Source organism: Nasonia vitripennis, assembly GCF_009193385.2.
Source record: "Nasonia vitripennis strain AsymCx chromosome 2 unlocalized genomic scaffold, Nvit_psr_1.1 chr2_random0007, whole genome shotgun sequence".
NCBI classification, from domain to species: Eukaryota; Metazoa; Arthropoda; class Insecta; order Hymenoptera; family Pteromalidae; genus Nasonia; species Nasonia vitripennis.
Genome location: NW_022279614.1, coordinates 1837510 through 1858316, shown reverse-complemented (window position 1 = coordinate 1858316; position 20807 = coordinate 1837510). Strand labels below are relative to the sequence as shown.

The following is a 20807-nucleotide window of genomic DNA, read 5'->3' as shown; positions in this document are numbered from 1 at the left end:
TTTTTTGCTTTATTTAAAAGTTCAGTTAGTACGCCACAAAAATAAATAAATAAATAAATTTTAAACGAACAACCCGTTTTTATCACACATTAAACCAATACTCTTAAAAGTTATTATAGAGCATTATATAATGTTGTTTACTTCTGGTCTCTTCCAGTCTTCTTTGCTATATTTCAGTCACTTTAACTTTATTTCTGATTAATTTCAGTTACTACAGTTCTCTTTCAGTCCCTTTTTATTCAGTTTTGGTTGACTTCTAGTTCACTTACTATTCTTTCTGATTTATTCTCGGTTTACTTTCAATCCTGACTGGCCTACTCAACATTCGGTTTACTTCGGTCGCTTGAAAAGTGTAATATTTGAGAAAAAATGAAATTGCAATCTATCGAAAAATTATCACCAAAGATAAGTCGCCTCTTAATGTATAAAAGGACTAAAGAATGTGCTACAGGAAAAATTTGTAGGATAAAGAAAAGCTTTTTTAGATATTTTTTGTAATATACTGTGTGCAATAAATATAAACATTCGTATCATTGTTTATCATATAGATTACAAGATCAGAAAATTATTTAAGAAACTCGGTTAATTTGGAAAAAACTAATCTAAAAAATTAATCCTTAAATTAATTTATTACATCAATAAACTTAAGGTTGTTTAACATAAGTTTAACATTTTCCATTGTACATTATACACACGCGCACACATACATACATGCACGCACATATATTAACATGCTTATATATATTACTTATTATCTTTATTTTGGTACATTCGTCATTGGACTTATAGGAAGATTATCCATTTAAGATCAGGAATAACCACAACAAAAAAAAAACATTAAAATTTTAAGAATACAAGAATAAGGACATAAAGAGTATTGTAGGTACATCCGTGTTAGATGACATTATAAACAAGTGCATTATTTTGGCTTTCAAGCTTCACCCAGTATCTTTCTATGGTAACGGCACGACGACTTGCACGTAAGATACAGGGAAATAACCAGTTTGACCATTTACAGTGCCTTCAAACCAATTGTCATCGATCTTCTGAATTAAGGTGATCGTATCGTTTTCCTAAAAAATAAAAATAAGTTTTTATCAGTAAAATTATATATTTCATATATTTATGAATTACGATTCATTTAGAGTTTATCAATAATGATTGATAATGAATTAGTGCTGTATATTTTTTTAAAATAATTTCGAAATAATCTTACCAATTGCATTATTTGGAGATGCTTACAGTCAAATTGAAATAAATAACTAAGCTAACAGCTAGTTAGTGTAATGGAACTAGAAGAGTAATATTAAATATTAAAGACCAGTTTAATAATATTGACGAATGTGAAACGGAGAATTCTTAAAAAAACGTAGAGGCGGCTTGGGGATTGTAGAGTAGGAGAGTATTGCAGAGATGTAGCATTGCGATCTCATCCTTTGTCTAGGAGTCAGTAGTACTGATTATTCTGTCAAATTTCGGCGTATTTGTAGGGGCGAAGATGCGAGAAAGGGGGCCAGAATACTGTGACAAACGGCCACTGTGATTTCGCTCGGTATCAGAAGGGCAGGAGAGTGCAGGAGGTGTGGGAACGAGTTTTATCACCGATGGGAGTTTACGCAGAGCCGCGCCTATGCATAGCACGTCTATGTGCTCCCTCACGCCCCTACGATGTTCCGCATCAGAGGAAGGGCCTACTACGCCTAGTGAAAGGCGGAAGGACCGGAAAGGTAATTCCCACTTCTCTTGTCACACTATCCACAATCACAAAAAACTACCTTGACTTACTATCTCATAGATAAAGTCATTCTTCTTTCAGACCCCATCTTTCATAGAGATAATATAGTCTAAATATTGTAAAAAACAACTGTACATATTTATAAAAAAATTGGCTCAATACAAACGCTGACACGAGAAAACACACCGACAACAATAGACACAACATACCAATTCTTCCACATAATAAATCCATCAACCCCAAAATAAAACGAATACTTAAAAAACATGACATCTCACTTATCAATAGAACCTTGGACGAATTCAATGAATATTAAAAATTAGACTAAGACAAGATAGACAAAAAAGATACGAGTAATGTAGTACACAAATAAGACTGTAATGATTGCGACGCTACGTACATTGGCATAACATCTTGACTCTCAAAAAGATGCCAATATGAACACCCATACTGTGTAAAATATAAAGACCAACAATCTCCCCTAGCAATTCACTACATACAAACGGGTCACGAATTTGATTATAAAGGAATCAAGATTGTGGACAAAGTACAGTCTAATTACACGAGAAGATTTTCTGAGATGCTACGTATATCAATAGATCGAAAGATACCGATTTCCACCAAAGTAGATATAAGTCATCAATTAACCATCTAAAAACTCATATGCACCAGAATAATAGCACTTCATTTACTTCACTTGCCAAAACATCCACCCAATTCTCCAATTTCCGCACGCTAGCCCGATCCACAGTACCAGGATAGCAGAACGACGAAAGGGGTGGGGAGTAGCCGCGCCTGAGCTCCTCTCGGTACCTCCGCCTTCACTGCGGTAGGCCCTTTCTCTGACGCGAGACATCGCACGGGTGGGAGGGAGCACAAAGACGTGCCATGCTTAGGCGCTGTGTGAACTCTCATCGGTGACAAAACTCGTTCCCTCTCCTTCTGCACTGCCCTGCCCTCCTGAAATCAAGCCAAATTACAGTAGCCGTTTATCGCAATATTCTCACCCCCACTCATCTATACGAGCACTACAGAATTTCATACACTCTCTCGCCCGAATTCTCTATACCCTCGCCCCTTCACCCCTATAATCAATGCTACATCTCTGCAATCCTCTCCTTCCTTGCAATCCCCAGGCCACTTTTCTACGTTGTTTCAAAAATTCTCTGTTTCTCATTCGTTTGGGTTATTATACTGGTCTTTAATATTTAAATTTACACTTTCAGTTCCATCATACTGACTAGCACTTAGCTTAGTTATTTAATTAAATTAGACTGTAAGCATCTACGAATGATGCTATTGGAAAGATTATATGTATATATATATATATATATATATGTGTGTGTGTGTGTGTGTGTGTGTGTGTGTGTGTATGCATTAAAACTGTTTTTGCCGCATTGGGAAAAAGTTGCATCAGTCCCACTTAATATGTAAAAAAACGCGGAAATCCATACTTGTGGTAAAAAATATGATGTGCACCAAGGGCTAACTGGACTTTTTGACGTACTGCAAACACCCTACTCGGTCTAAAAAAGCCCACTTTACGCCCTTGGTACATAATATTGATCTATAGTTAAGAAGATATTGAAAAAATTTAAACCAAACGATATTAGAAGGCACGGCTCGATACCTTAATAATATTAAAAGTAACACATGCACGATTTTCACGTTTTCGTACCTATTTAGCGGGCGTAAACTACCACTTTTTTTACCAGCGGGCAAAATGTTCGCAGCGGACAAAAAAGGCTGCAGCGGGCAATAAACTTAGTGGCTGACAAAAACTTGAGCAGCGGGCAAATAAAGTGAGCAGCAAGCTAAAAATAGTATATTACATACCAATAGCGTAAAGTGGGCTTTTTTAGGCCAAGTGTGGAGCTTGCAGTACGAGTCAAGGCGAGTTAGTCCGAGCCGAAAGTGAGGGCGTTTAGGAGCCGCAGACGAGTACTGCAACTTCACGAGGCCAAGATGCCTACTTAGCCCTTGATGCACACCATATTTTTTGTAACGCATGTACTAATTTCCGCGTTCACACACACACACACACACACACGCACACACACACACACACGCATATGTGTGACGCTGCCCGCAGCGAGTGTCATCGAATCAGAAGACGGGAACAGTGGGCTCGGAAGAAATACTACAAGACTGGTCGAGGTCAAGAAGTATTAGACGCCCGAAACAAAGAAATAAAGGATGCTAAACGGATACTGAAGAAAAATATCCGAGAAAATGAACGACGGTGCCTTAAAGAGTTACAGGACAAGGTTGAGCTAGATCCCTGGGGGCAACCGTACTAAGTAGTAATGAAGAAGATAAAGGGAGGTTATATTCCCCCTTCTAAAAGCCCGGAATTGCATGGACCGTATTGTGACTACGCTGTTCCCCCTTCAACTGGAAGTAACAGCTATCTCCGAAGCGGAGGCAAATGACGAAATCATTCCAACAATCACAACGGAGAAGTTACTGGCTGCATGCATAAGAATTAGGAACAACAAGGTTCCAGGCCTGGATGGCATACCCAATATTGCATTGAAACAAGCTATACAGGCACGCCCCGATGTCTTTGTGGACCTGTAGAATTTATGTCTCGAAGAAGGGACGTTTCCTAAGAACTGAAAGAAGCAACGCCTGGTACTACTACCAAAAGGACATAAGCCACCTGGAAAAGCTGCCTCATACAGACCATTATGCATGCTAGATACCCCGGGCAAGATTTTAAAGCGCATAATCGGCGTTAAAATGGACCAAGTCATTGAAGAATCAGGTGGACTAGCGGAATATCAATACGACTTTAGGAAAAAACGCTCCACTCTTAACGCCGTAAGCTTAGTAGTCGATACCGTGAGAACTGCAATAGAAGGTAAGAGATGGAAAAGAGGAGCCAAGAAGTACTTCGCTATTGTTAAACTGGATGTTAAAAATGCCTTTAACTCAGCCAGCTGGGGCAAGATACACGAGGCACTACGGAAAAAAGAGGTACCCGTATATATAAGAAGGATTATGTCTGACTACCTGAAAGACAGAACCTTTTTGTATGACACAGAGAACGGCACGAAAACCTATAAAGTAACCGGAGGGGACCCACAAGGGTCAGTGCTTGTCCCATTATTGTGAAACATCATGTAAGATAGAGTACTTAGGCTAGAGCTACCCGAAGGGGCAACGGTTGTATGATTTGCAGATGACATTGCAGTAGTGGTAGTAGCAAAGCAAAAGGAAGAGGTGACGGAAATAGCCAACGAGGCAGTAGATATGATCCACGATTGGCCAAAGCAGACTAGACTTAAGCTTGCTAGCCATAAAACGGAGGTTATCCTTATATCTAGTAGGAAGCAAATAGAGACATAACATAATAACATTGACAGTGGTCGGACACGAAATAGACTCTCAGCTGACCATTAAGTACCTAGGAATCACCATGGACGCCAGTTTAACGTTTAAGCAGCATCTCGAGAGGGTAAGCAATAAGGCAGCAAAAGTCGGAGCTGCACTATTGCGACTAATGCCTAATGTGGGTGGACCAACGCAGGGTCGAAGGTTACTCTTAGCCAGTGTAACTACATCAATTATGTTATACGGTGCCCCAATATGGGCGGACGCTATGTTGGTGAAGTCCTATGCACGAAAGCTGTCAACAGTTTATAAGAGAAGTGCATTGCGGGTCACTTCTGCCTACCGAACAGTTTCAGAAGATGCAGTGTGCGTTATTTCAAGTATGCCGCCTATTGACCTTCTAGCAACAGAACAAAAGAATATATGCGAAGAAAGCCAGCGTAGTGACAATACTCAAAAAGAAGTTTAGAAATCTACAAAGGAACAAACCCTAGCTGAGTGGCAAAGACGATGGGACTCCAGTGGGAAGGGGCGATGGATTTTGTAACGACTTGAATTGTTAACACTAAATGCTATATCTCGTCGCTCTTAACAAAAAGTAGTGCATTTTGAATAGTTATTTTGGTTAAAACTAATAAAATTGCAATATTTTTAAAGTTGCCAAAAAAACGTTTCAAACCTTTTAAAATTTAAAAAGTTGTTATGCGATTTGATATTCATATTTTTTTTTAATATAAATTTTTTAATTTTTCAAAAATTGTTTAGCAATTTTAAAAATATTGCAATTCTATTAGTTTTAACTAAAACTATTTGGTTTCTTTAAAACAATTGGACATTTTCATATGGGAAAGATCTGAAATGTACTAGCCTTCGCAGCAAAAATGAAATGTACTAGTCTTCGTTAGAAGCGACGATCTGACCTTGTGCCTGCACTTCTACATAATTTTGAAATATTGTATTTGATCAGAATTGTAAAAATTCCCCAATACTTGTTAATATACATTTTTATCATGCTTCTTTAGGGTATATATGTGCAAAAAATATAAACGCTTCATCCGTAATAAATTTTATATTTTTCTTTATTTAAAAATTTGTTTAGCAAAATGTTCTGTTTTTTTAGCAAAATGCAAAAATGTCCAAGGACACGTAAAACATCCATTCTTTTTTAAGTATACATTATTTTATTATGATTCTTTGAGGTATATATGTGCGAAAGTTTATAATCTATCATTCTACTATTAAAGATTTTACATTTATTTTTTTTTTTGTTAACATTTTTCAAGCTAAATGTTGATCGGTAAAATGTCTGGGGTGAAAAATGTCTTTTGTCTTTTTGCATATGAATTCTTTTACGGATAGTTGAAAGAAGTAAAGAAATACAGTTTTATTATAGTATATTTATATGTATACATCTTTATAGATATATTTATATAATCTATAAAGATTATAAACATACAATGATTATATTTAATCAATATTTAGTGGATTATCTTGAAAATGATGTTATGTCATTAGAATTTAATTTAAATAATAAACATTTTTTGAAAATTATGTCTCTTTTCTATTATTAAATTATTTAAAATAGCAGAAAAAGTTTAAAATAATATTAATCTTCTATATCTACATCTACATCCTATTAATTTGCTTAAATGTCTGTCCAAAACATCATTTTCAGCTTAATTCATTCAAATTCGTCGAATTCTAATTGAAATTTTTTTAACTGTCACGCGAGACTTAACATCTAAGAATATTCCTACCGTTTCATTTTTTTTCTTTAGTGCACCAATATCGCAATATTTTAATGAAAAGATAAAATATAGCACTTTCCGGATTTTTTAGGGAATTTTTCTGGACTTCTTGGAATTTCGGTCTTCCTAGAATTTTAACGCTGATAATAAATAACGAATAATAATAACGAGGTTTCTTGGTGGTTAAACTTGGTGTGATTTAAAAGATAGTACCATATATCATTTACCATAACTATAATGGGTTAACCTCGGGATCATCCTGACACATGAACATTATCTACAGGAAATGAACTTTTTTTTCGGTACATTTGTTGTATACTTAGTGCGTTGTATCATAGACCATGTCTCGCCATTTGGAAGGTAATTTTGACACCTGGGAATCATCTACAGGAAGTAAAAAATTTTTTTAGTATACTTGTTGTACACTCAGTGCGTTGTATTATAGACCATGTCTGGTAATCCGGGAGGTGATTGTGACACCTGGACATCGTCTACTGGAAGTGAAAATTTTCTTTGGTACATTTGTTATACTATAATAATAAGCGTCAAATGGTTATGTATCAGTAAAAAAAGTGTAACCTAAATTAGGGGCCAATTTTACCCAGTTTTCATCGTGTAATATACACGAAGAGAATTGGTAATTGTTTAACAACCTAAAACACTGGACAAGTAAAAATTTTACTAGTGATTTTCGTCTTGGGTATAAAATATACCATTTTTATTAAGACTAAATATATTTAATAATGAAAAACAATAAATGATATTTAAAAAAAGGAAATAAATTAAAAATAAAATATATATACACTTATATGTAATCAATAGCCAACACTTAACCATTGAATTAAAATAATAAATATTATCACTAGTATAATAACGTTCGCAATTTATCCTGCCGGCTGCCATGCTACCACGCGCCCCACAAAATGTGGCTTACATTAACACATTAATATACTTTTTCATTTAATATTTTTCAACTTATAAATTTAAAATTATCCTATTATTATATTCTACTTAAATTTAAGACTTCAATGTTATTAACTTAAATTTTTATCAAGTGGCGCGGTAGCGCCACGAAGGCGAGTTTGAGAAGCAGACGAAGCTTTGGAGCCCGCGACACTATTTACTTCTATATTGGTATCCGAGATTTTACTTTTAAGAAAAACAATACTTTCCATAATTGTTTCTAAGTGATTTTATATATTATCACATTCGTGTGCTAATTAGTGACTTTTAATATAAGTTGTCAAAAAAAAAAAAAAAAAAAAAAAAAAAAAACGCTGTCATTTATATAATATGAACAATCTTGTATATGATTTCCTCAAATTATTATCTTTTTCTCCAGTGTGAAAGGACGGTGAAGTTAGCCGCCTCCACTGTGAAAGGACGGTAAAGTTAGCTGCGCATCACTGATTTTTTAAATTAATTTTTGATTAATTTTAACATAATTATCATGTAACTTTTTTTCTATGAAATTTAAACAATAAATGTATTTTATTTATTTGGGCCATTTGTTCCTTTGGAATCTTACAGTCAGTGAATTATGGACTCCCTACTATACGTACGTATTATAGAGATATATAGAAGGTCTAAAACCATCAAAATAAAGGTAATTATGTCTAAGCACAGTAGACAAAAATTTGGTTTATCTATATAGGTATTTATAAATTTTTAATGAAAAATTTTGATTTTAATTTCAAAAGTAGTGTGTCTCCTTAAATTGAAAGTTTATATTATAGATATAAAAATCATTCAAGGGCGGTGTCTAGGTGTACAGGGAGGCCGATGACGACGTCTAGGTAGTTCGCCCCGTGGTTTTTAGTGTCTAGGTGTAAAAATCATTTGAACACAGTGTCCAGGTGTACTGGGTGGCCGATGACGAGGTCTAGGAGGCGCGTTCTGTGGTTTTTGGTGTCTAGATGTAGAAATAATTTGAGGGTAGTGTTTATCAAAACAATCAGTGATTTCATGTTAGTGATAAAAATGTTACAAAAAAGCTGTGGTCAAAAGGTCCTAAGGATGCTTATATTTTATTTTTACGACGTCAAATATGAAATACTTAAAAAATTTACTAATAAACATTTAAATCTCTAAAAAAAATTAACTTTTAAAAAATTAAAAGGTTAGGCGAGTTCAATATATTCCGCAACGAAATTATAAATAGAAAAGAACTGAGATCAATCAAAAAATGTTAAGTTTATTATATTTATCGTAATGAAGCGAGGAACAACTCTCAAGATAATTACTACGTAACTTGCCATGCCCGTTTCATTGTACATATGGTATTTGTATGACGTTCTAATACATAAAAAGAAAATTTTAGTCACCAATAAACAAAATGAAACCAGAATAACATAGTATTAACTAATAAATAGACAGAACTGACATAGTGTCGGTATATAAGGATTTTTCGGACGCGAGTAGGAATAAGGTGATATGCCATTTAAGAACACTTCACAAGTAGAGTAAGAGAAAAAGCGTGGCTTTATTAGAGAGTAGAAAAAACAACAGGCTAAGACGCGTAACGTGAGCGAAGAGCATGGAGCTGGCTCAAGGAGCTGGCAAGCAGTGAGGCGGCGAGCGGAGAGCGCCGCCGAGCTCAGCGGCGGGTCACGTGGTCACAACGGCTTAACGTCTTGGGGGCGCTGAGGCGCCATCGGAAAGAGCTAAGTGTCGTGTGATATCGTCAATATTTTGGGCGTACTGCTCAACGTAGTCCTCATGTACCTCCGGCATATGTCTGAGTTTATTACTCCCATCTATCTTTGTGCAAGCTACTGCTGCTTTGTTATCGGACCATAAGATGATTGGAAAGTACATTATATCTGGAATTTCTTTTAATGACAGGCACATGCTAATTGCTTTCCTACAAGCATCAATTATAGCCACATATGCGGCTTGGCATGTTGACAAAGCGACATAGGCCTGTTTGTGCGTTCTTCATGCTATCGTATCTCCGTACAACGTAACTACATAACCGCTAGTAGTAAGTGAGTTTTTGCAATCTGCAAAACTTGCGTCTGAGAAAAACTCTATTTCCTCAATTAATCCTCTGTACGTTAATTGCCAACTCGCAGAGTAAGCAATGTACTTAAATATCCTGGACCATCTTTCATTCGTTTTCGGTCGGATTCTGCTGATGTCTACCCAGATGGTTGACTGCATATGCTAAGTCCGGCCTTGTACCTGATACCAGATAGATGAGAGAACCAATCAATTCTCTATATTTACGTTTCTTTATAACTTGCTCGTTTGTTGATTCATTCTCTAGTTGTTTTCTTTGCTTGTTCAATACCCAATTGGTTACCATAAGGGTTGATTGACCTTTGGCCTGTGCGTATCCAAATTTCGTTTGCGTTTTGTTGGTTATAAACTTAATTTGGTCCAATCTTATGATCCTTTCTTTTCTTGATATGGTAATTCCTAGGATTTCTTTAGGCATACCTAGGAATTTCATATCAAACTTCTTACTTGATTCTTTCTGTACTTCTCTCATTTTAGGCTCGTTACTGCCTGTTAGCAATATGTCGTCGACATACAACAACATTATTATACGACTGTTGTTTTCAGTATACACAAATAAACATGGGTGTCTATTGTTTGCTAGAAAAAAAATGCGTATTGCAGTTCTTTGGACTTGTTTTCAACCCATACAAGGATTTGTGAAGCTTCCAAACTTTTGTTTGTCTTTGATTTTCATAGTCTTCGAAGCCATCTGGTATTTCCAGAAATATTTTCTTCTTTATTGGGCTGTAAAATAATGCTGCTTTAACGTCCAGTTGCCACAATACATAGTCGTGTTTGTTCGCTATGGCTAGAACTGCTCTTACAAGTGCAAGTCGTGATACCCGTACGTATGTTTCTCAGAGATCGCAGAGATTCGAATCTTTGAAGCTTCTTATGACGATTTTTGCCTTGTAGTCTGGGTATTCAGTTCTGTTATCTTTATGTTTAAAAACCCATTTCGAATCCAAGATTTTCAACTTCTTGCCGTCCTTGCACGTTCTATTAACTACTTGTTATACTTTGTTCTTCTTAAGAGCTTCTCTTTCTTTGCTTATGGCTTCTTGCCATCTGTCTGCATCTGGTGACGATACAGCTTCTCGATAAGATTTTGGATCCCCATTGATAGATGTCAGTAGTGCATAGAGACCATATGGGCCTTCGATTTCCTCCTGAGCATTTTCTTAACTTGCAACTTCTTTACTTTGAGTCTGCCTATGTGTAATGGGTCTATGTATTACCTTTGAGGCTAACTTCACCGCTGATTTTTGATTTTCTTTACGTGGCTTGCCTCTCTTCTTTGGTGTTATCACGACTTTTTCAGATTGAACCGAGTTTTCCTTCTGAAATTCGAATAACCAAGTGTCCTTGTTCAAGGTGTTCGTTATCGTTTGATTCTTTATATCTTAGTGTCAGTATATCCTACTAACACTGTTTTGTTCGATAGTTTATCAAACTTGGTTTCCTGCTGTCCTTGGAATTTGGTAAATGCCACGCATCCAAATCTTCTGATTTGATTTATGTATACTTTGGACTTATAGGGCGTCAGGTTGTACAGATATACTGCAGCTTTCAATGCCAGATCCCAGGCATTTGCTGGCAGTCTTGAATCATACATCAGAGCTTTCGTGATCTTCTGGATTGTCTGATTGTAGCGTTTTACGATGCCGTTCAGCTGTGGTGTATATGGGCAAACTGTTCTTAGTTGCGCACCATATTTATCCAACACCTACTTGATCTTCCCACTGGTAAATTCAGTACCTTGATCGCAATCTAAGTAACATAATTTTTCATCTATTTCCGCATATATTTTTACATTTTGCTATGAAATCGTCAATACACTGAGAAGCGTCTGACTTCTGCTTAACTGGGTAGGCTATCGCAAAGCGTAAATAATTATCCACTATCACAACTATAAACTTGCAGCCTTTCAGATGAGTAGCTGGCTTTGTAGGTTCCATTGTATCAGCACTGACTCTTTGCAATGGTTTCTTTGCCATTATCTTGTTATTTTCGAATTTCGGCTAATTCATTTTCGTTACTTTACATATTTCGCAATCTCTCAAGCACACACCGTGGTCATTCTCCCAAAATTCCTTAATATCCGGATACAACTTTTTCAGAACCGTCACTTTGTTCGAAGACGTGTGTCCTAACCTAATGTGCCACAAGTTCATAGTATTTATCACGCTTGTCGACTTATCTGTGTTATTGTCATCAATTTGACTTGTCGAGTCTGTAATTACATTTTCGTCGCCAATCGTTTTCTTAATAGTCTTTTCTTAACAGTCTTTTTATTGTTTTTATGAGAGACCAGAGCATTTGTGTGTATCGCTTGGCTCTCATTTGTTTTTAACTTCAAGTCAATTATCCAAAACGGATTTTCAAACTTCCCTTCTAAGATCTTTTCTTTCGTATTTGGTTAGTAAACAATTATTGTTTTATTGTCCAGATACACACATAGGCCCTGATCTGTGAAACGCTTGAGTAACCGAAGATTCTTACTTAAATTTTCCGCGTATACTACTTTATCTAGTTTTATTACTTTGCCATTCGATAACTCGAACTTGACTCGACCTAGATTAGTTGGTTTTATGCTCGACTTTTTGTCTCTGTTGGCCCAACCTATTACATACTTGCCTTTTTCATGAAGTTGTGTTAAAATGAGTTTAGACGTCGTCATATGATCTTTTGTGTCCGAATTTTTCGCTGGCGTTGGTGATCGAAAGACAAATCGTCTGAATGGCGATCTGGACATTGACTTGCTGTATCGACCTTGGTTACGTTCCGGCGACTTGCTTTCGTGCCTCCTTTGCTTTCACTTCGGAGAAAGACTCTCCTCTCGGAGAAAGACCGGAGAAAGACCTCTTTTCCTCTCTGACGTTCTTTTGCGTGAAAGTCCCTTCTTCGGTTTAATGCAGTCTTTTGCAATGTGGCCAAACTTGTTGCAATTGACGCACTTCGGCTCATTGTGTGTGTAGTCAGCAGTCACATGACTCTGAGTGCCACACCTCTCACATCGTTTGCTTGCGGTCTTTCACGGCTTTTTAATCGTCCTTCTGATGAACGTTTTCTTCTGTCCTATTTAACATTCCTAAGCAAGGCTGACTTTTCTGTGCTTTTCTGGCGTGAGTTATCGATCTGAAAAATTAAGTCTTTCAATTCATTGTATGTATATTTCCCACCCATACCACGGTTTGCTATCTTTTCTGCCGTGATAATCTCAGGAAAAGCTTGCAATACTGCTTTGTAGAGCAGGCTTTTCTTTTCTACATTTGTCAGCTTGGAGATTCTTTCATCGTTTTCATATTTTCTGACTAGATTTTTAAATTTTAAGCAGAACTTAAACGATGATTCTTCATCTTTATAATGCCTTACGTCGAACAGTCGTTTTTGAGTTACGTCTATATTCTCCGTCGGTCTCAAATCCTCAAAGTGGATACCGAGGTATTCTGTATTCTTCAATTTATACATGCAAACATGATTATCTTATATCTGTTTGTATCTGCGTATTTGTTTCATTCGTACAGGCTGAGGTCTGATGCCTTGGCATAAGAGTAGACGAAGTCCTGAATGTTGACCTTGTTGCATCACTTGCATCTATCTTCTATAGCCAAAAGTAGAGAGCGGCCACCATTCGTCGCCTGATGATCTTACCTTCTCAGAGGCAGATAGTACGGCTTCTTGGGACGTAAGTCACTCAGTAACTTAGATTTACCCAAGTTGGCAGTGACTGATGCAGACTTGACTGAAGTAAAAAGACTTTTACGTGCATTCGTGCCCTGATCAGGTTAACGTTCGTTTTTCGTTGGTCCTGGTCCTAAGTCATACTCGTGGGTATGGACGTAGTGGCTCCTGTTCTCTCTACATTGCTACAGTGGCTTATGGGTCCTCTCAACCCTGCCACTCGTTTCTTGGCTGTAAAAAATATACGTGGGCGTTATAGTCTGCGGTTGAGAGGATACTTGTACAAGGCTCCCGATTCTTTGTGAACAAGTTTCGGGCTAGAGGCTCCCCAACCGGCCTAGTCTCTTTTTGCAAAATATGTACTGAAGCACGACTCTTGCCGTCCGAGACCCACTGAGCACGAGAACAGATTTGGCAGATCTGTGTGAGGGTCTAGTTTTTATTGAGCGTGGGACACTGACCAAGTGTCTGTACGTGCGCACGTACCTAGTCAAATTCGTGGTTTCATGTTAAACCTCTCACAGATCCGTGCTGAGTTTTACATACATTTCCATATATTCATAAAAACTTTATACACTATTCATGAACAGACTTCATTACCCAATAGAAGTCTTTTATCCTTGCTGTTGATGAACCATATGTTATCACTAAAGAGTGCCAGCAAGAATTACTTATCGGACTAGTCATAATACAGATCACATTGGTCCAGAATCTTGTTCCGTATGTCTTCCCAGTCTGTGCATGAGCTTGAATCTGTGGGGACAGTTCTTAATTAATATATGTTACTTTATTTGAATTGTCTTTTCTTTATCCTGCATACAAGTTTTCAAATGAAGGTCGTTTTGTTGAACTGATTACTCAATTGATTCATTGCAGAGTTTACTTACACACCAGCAGCCCAACCTACGCGGTGTCTGCAAATAGCGCAGCACGCAGGCTGACTTACACTAGATGTGTAAGCGTTCATTCACAAATATCGCGTCGTTTTCCTTATAGATAAATCGTTCCTTATTTAATTAATTTAATAAATTAATTTATTGCTGAATGCACCTGTACATCAGCAGCCCCACCTATGTGGTGTCTGCAAGCAGTGCAGCATGCAGGCAGACTCACACTAGATGTATATGTGCGCGTTGACGTTTCAAAGATTGCCGCGTATGAAGCGAGTGATCACGTGACTTTCTGCGTCTGCGCGCAATCTTTTTCACCGCTCTCGCTTTATCACGCGTGTCGATGTTGCTTGCATGAACCGTACAATTTTGAACATGCATATACCTGCACATCAACGTATATATGTATATAGATGTCTCCTTGACTTTACTGTATCGTGTTTGCACACGGTCTGCTCTGAGGCGAGAGCGCAGCGACGGCAACTCTCCCTCCGTTCTCATGCACTCGCGCAAAGATATAGTGCGCCGCTACTTTAAAATGGCGTTGCCGCGTTTCACGTGCGCCTTGCTCTCTCTCTCTCTCTCTCTCTCTCTCTCTCTCTCTCTCTCTCTTATACATACTCTAAACATGCTTCAATCTATTGTTATTTCTTTTCTTACTTTGTAATGCTGTAAACTTACAATTGTACAATATAATGTACGCAAAATAAAACTAATTAATCTAATCTAATATAATCTCTCCCTCCCTTTCGTGGGGGGCTCATAACCTGTCGGTATATAAGGATTTTCTGAACGAGAGTAGAAATAACGTATACGCAAATCAAGAACACTTCACAAATAGAGTAAAAGAATAAACGTGGCTTTATTAGAGAGTAAAAAATGCAGCGGGCTGAGACGCGTAACGTGAGCGGAGAGCGCAGCCAAGCTTAGCGGCGGGTCACGTGGTCACGATGGCTTAACGTCTTGGGGGCGCTGAGGCACCATCGGAAAGAGCTGTGATATCGCCAATATTCCGACACATAGTAACTGTAATAACCGCGCCATAATATGGCAACAGATACAGTGTTAAGTATATTAGAAAACCGAGTTAAAAAAAATCACAATGTCATATATCTGTTGTATGACTCCAACAACCAATCGAAGCAGTTCAATTAACGTGACATCAACATCTGTATTATATCGCGCCTTTTTTACGTTAATTCGTCTCATCGCCAGATCTCGATGTAAAGAACATCTAAAAGACTATGACCGTCGTTATGACGAACATTTCGCAATTTCGTATTTATCATTTATCGTCTATAGTGATGTAGTTCTGTCTTGACGTCAAATTTAGTCCTTTTTCTCTGGTGCTTTGTCCGTCGTAAATAAAATCTAATTCATTCGGTATTATGTTTAATACATCACATCGCATCAAAATAAATGTATTTTTTCAATAACTACATAATATTACTAAGTAACAATACATTCTTCGAATTTAATTTAATTTAAACTAGTCAAAAGACTCGCTCGCTCACTTTCGCTCGTAATATCAAAATTGATATTTTAAAGTTATAACTTAATTACAAAAAAGAACTAAATATTAACCTTTATAGGAAATATATCAAAATATACAATAAATATAATTAAATAATGTAAGTAAGTTAAGTAATAATCGAAAATTATTATAAAATTAAAAAGTAGATTAATTTAATCTTTTTTAATATACAATCAAGGACTCTAATGCTCGTTGTACTTACGAATCTTAAACTTTTTTAATATAGGAAATATAAAGAAAATGTATTAAAATTCTTAACAATTTGTAAAATTATTTTGATGTATTTAATTTTATTATCAATTTTATAAAAGTTTTATATTCAAACTAAATTTTTTTATAAAAATAATAGAAGTTACATACGTGTCATTGGGGTGCATTGTAGCACGGATTAGAAATTTTTTAATAAAGTTTGATGATTTTAATTTCATCATATTATATTAGTTATAATATTTAGTATACTCAAAAGATTGTATATACATTATAATAAAAATGATTCTCAATTTTTATTTATCTATTACTATAAACGTAATACTATAATATTTCATTTGAATTGTATTTTATAAGAGAATTATATTGTGCATTTGATTTTTAGAAAATTATAATTAAAGTTACAAATGGCTTTTAAATATTGGTGACGGAATATTTTCAACTAATTTTGAAAGTATCAACGAAGTAGTTAAAATACTAAAAGAAATGTTATGCACTAACAATATTATTGATAAAACTTATGGAAGTAGCTTTAATAAACAAAATATTAATGAATGTACTAAGTATTAATGATGAAATTTTATCAAAAATGGAAGGTGAAGTTGAAGAATACATTAGTATAGATTCAACGCTTAATGATAACGACAAAATTTTAAGAACTGATTTACCATTTGATTGTATAAATTCACTAACACCAAATAGCCTTCCACCACATAAATTAAAATTAAAAGTTGATGCAATGTTACAATATTCTATTCGTACAAAAATAATTGATGGGAGTAAAATGGGAAATAAAGTATTGAGTATTTAATATAAATTTAATCTAAATTACATATTAAAAAACTCATACCTAACGTCGCTCGTTTAAAGTATATTCTGCAATAGTGATAAAATAAAAGTTTTGTTAAAATCGTATTTCCTAATTTTTGATAATATATAACAAAAATTGTCTTGATGATGATCATACAATTTTTAATAATAGGCTGTTTCCAAGTAAAGATAATTTACGTATATCTTTTGAACAAGAACAGTATCAAACTAATTCTTATGATTGCGGCGTTTTTGCTATAGCATTTACAGTATGGAAATCTTAACTGTAATATTTAAGAAATCTTAGTGTCGCAGACAATGAAAGCTTAACCCATATATCTTGAGAGTTATTTATAAAATGCAGAAGTGTTTTTAAAAGCTTACAGTAATTTAGACGGTCTCTCAGAACATAGTGGAAGCCTTTTTGAAGCGTGCATTAAATTTCGCTGAAACTTTCATGAAATTTTTCAAGAAGTTTTCTTACTGTAATCTTTCTTATTAAGTTTAACAGCTTCTCAAAAAATGGCACGAGCTTTCAGTAAGCTTCAATAGACATTCACTGAATCTTTAATAAAATCTTTAAAAAGTATCCCTGGAATGTTTAAGTAATCTTTCCTGAAATATTTTTTGCGTAAAAGTGTCGCGGTCATTTTCATCTTTCAGGAAGGTTACATGAAAGCTTTTCAAAAGATTCCACAAAACTCATTTAAATTATTTCACAATATTTATGGAAGCTTACTGCAATCTTTTTCAGTAAGTTGAACGGCCTTTTAAAACTTTCTCAAGCTTTCAGCAAGCTTTAATTCATATTATTGCAATATTTAATAAAATATTTTAAAAAGTTGGTTGCTAGTTACTAGTACACTAGGAAGTACTAGTAATATTGACTGAAATATTTCTGAGGTTAAAGTGTCGCGGACATTTCCGTCTTTCAGGAAAGTTACACAAAAGCTTTTTGAAAGGTCTCCAAGTTTCCTTGGAAGCTTCCAGGAAGCTTCCCCTAACCTTCCATGCTATGAGGGATTTGCAGTCGCTATTGTATTTAATATTTGCCCATGTAATGCACCATTTGATATTAGTAAAATTCAAGAACATTTTATTAGAATGTATGATACATTTACTTTATCATTTTTTCCAATATCAAAAGATTCTAAAAATAAAATTAATTTTGACATAATTGCTAAAATTCCAATCATAAGAAACGTTACTCACGCAATAAAAATTGCAGATTTTAAATCGAATTTTGATAAAATTAATATTGAAGAATTTGAGGAATTATATACAGGAAGACTTCGTTAAGAACAGCAATCATCAATGAACTCTTTTAGAAGCACACTCAAAGAAAAAATAACTGTTAAAAATTAATAAAAAAATAATATAGATAATAACAATGACATTTTTTCAACGAATTTCGAATATAATATTTTTATATAAAATTGAAAATAAAATAAAATTCATCAAATTAATTTTACCAACAGTCAAATATTTTCTTTGTATTTACATATATTAAAAAATATATAAATTGATCTACTTTTTAATTTTGTAATAACTTTTGATTATTACATTTAGTTATATTTATCATATGTTTTGATATATCTCCTATAAATGTTAATATTTAGTGTAACGGGCGTAAGCTTTAACATCGGTAATTCCTATTATTTTGATTATTAAAATTATCTGGAATATACTTTTATATTTATCCACTCAAATTTAATGCAGTATCAAAAGTAGGCTAAACGTTCGAAAGACTTAGCATGTTGAGTTTATATAAATATTTTCCTGTTGTTTATCAATGACGTCTGCGTATGCGCGAAAATATGTACAAATAGCGTGAAAAATTTGTTCAATAGCTCATTCTGCTCTGATCTCTTGAAGCGGTGTCATAATCATAGTCATATATAATTTAGTATCATAAACAGAAATTTTTTGAAGTCTGCGCAGGTTATTATTTATATTATTTCTCATTTTCAGCGTGTTTAATAAATTCAATAACTACAACCTTGCAATGTGCATATATTGACTTTATGGGTATTAATGGAGGGGCACTGTTCGTTTTGGCGATCGGTGAGACGGGTCTGAAATCGTTACCTTTAAGTCGATGCTATTGCACAAGGTTGTTAATTAATTGATGATTAAAATGAGATTTTAATATAATAGAGAGGTCACTTTAACACACACTCTAATTCATAAAAAAATATGAACTCGGAAAATCGGAGAAACGGAGAACCGGAGAAACGGAGAACCGGAGAAACGGAGAACCGGAGAACCGGAGAAACGGAGAACCGGAGAACCGAAGAACCGGAGAACCGGAGAAACGGAGAACCGGAGAAACGGAGAACCGGAGAAACGGAGAACCGGATAAAAGGAGAACGCCCAAAAGGATTTGAGGGTAGCACCCGTAAGAGCTAGTCGGTGCGAGTGCAGGGTACACGGAAAAAACAAAGCACCAGCGGCGGAGCTACCGGCACCTGTTTTTCAGTGCCGTTTCGGAAAGCGTGGTCGAGCGTGTGTGCATTTGTGCGACTTTTCAACATGATTCTTGGCTGGATTTCAATGGCATAATGGACTTGTACGTAGAAGAAATGTTGGAGAAGTGGAACTTATCCGACCTTCTGTATTTCTTTACAGGTATATATATATATATATATATTTATTCACTCTATATAAAACTACAAAATAAAGAACGGAGGTTATGTATGTACATGACGCGCGCACATGTAGAAATAGATTTTGTTTACATTAGATTTTGGTAGTATAGTAGTTCAGATTTTGGTTAATATTGTTGCAGTGAAAAAAATCGACAAAGAAAATGTTTTGTCGTAAAGTGAAGATGATATTAATAACATAGTACCAGTAGAATGCGAATTGAAGAATAAGTTTTGCACCATGTATAAAATGTTTAAGAGGTTTCCCGAGTACAATTCTGCTGATCAGGCTCATAATAGTGCAATCAGACTACCTTACGAGATATTTCAAGTTGTTCAACAAATAGCAATGCAAATATCAGTACAAATGCAATGGAAAATAGCGATATTGCTGCAGAATTAACAAACAATGCACTTGAAACAAATACTAGGCGAGCTTTTCAAATAGACGAGGTAGTTTTAGAAAAATTAAAAAACAAAGATTACGAAAAGTTCTACTCGCAAAGTAAATTATTAGTTATTATTTTGATTTCTTCTTTAGTTGAAATTAAGAATTACAAAATATTATTTCTGTTTTGAATTTTATATGTTAGTTGAAAAAAATAAGCCGCTATACAAGGTACTGAGTGATTCAAATAATTTAAAGGGATGATTAGCGCTATTGAAATACGCCGAAGATCAGCAGCTCACATTATTTAGAAAACCAATTAGTGATATGATAATCCAGCATGAATTATTACAAACGTTGCATTTACAAGTCCCTATGAAGTAAGCTTGCTTTGAAATGATGGTTTTATGATGTAGAATAATTTTTATAATAGATAAGCACAGTATTCGACTATAAATCGCACAATTGCGTACGTTTATTACGACTGTAATTGATGATATTTGTCTCCTCTTACAATTTTCACTTTTAATACTGCTGTATATCAAATAGGTACAAATTATAAAATAATTATGAATCCTGTATGCACTAAGAAAAGAATATGCTATAAATGCAATATTTAAGTTTTTATAAGATTGAGTGAATTTGTATTACTTTTTTGTTTACTTTTCACATGTATATATAAATATAATCAAAATTTTTCAATATAAGCCATGATAGATATCTTGATTTAGCCGCATCTGTAACAGAACTTTTTAAAAACGAAAAAGTTGAACTTTATCACGAATCAGGATACACAACACATAGGACAGTGAATGGAAAACAAATTT

General features: G+C 35.0%; 1 protein-coding gene across 15 annotated transcripts in view; it reads right to left on the bottom strand.

Annotated features, from left to right (window-relative positions):
- Nucleotides 1–610: 610 nt before the first annotated feature.
- LOC103316186 (endophilin-A) overlaps nt 611–20807 on the bottom strand; it is a 541748-nt gene continuing 521551 nt past the window's right edge. For all 15 annotated transcript variants that reach the window (XM_031925198.1, XM_032601554.1, XM_032601552.1 and 12 more), the window contains one exon: nt 611–1073. In XM_031925198.1, the coding sequence (XP_031781058.1) occupies nt 954–1073 (120 nt within the window). In that variant the 3' untranslated portion in view covers nt 611–953. The remainder of the gene's footprint in view (nt 1074–20807) is intronic.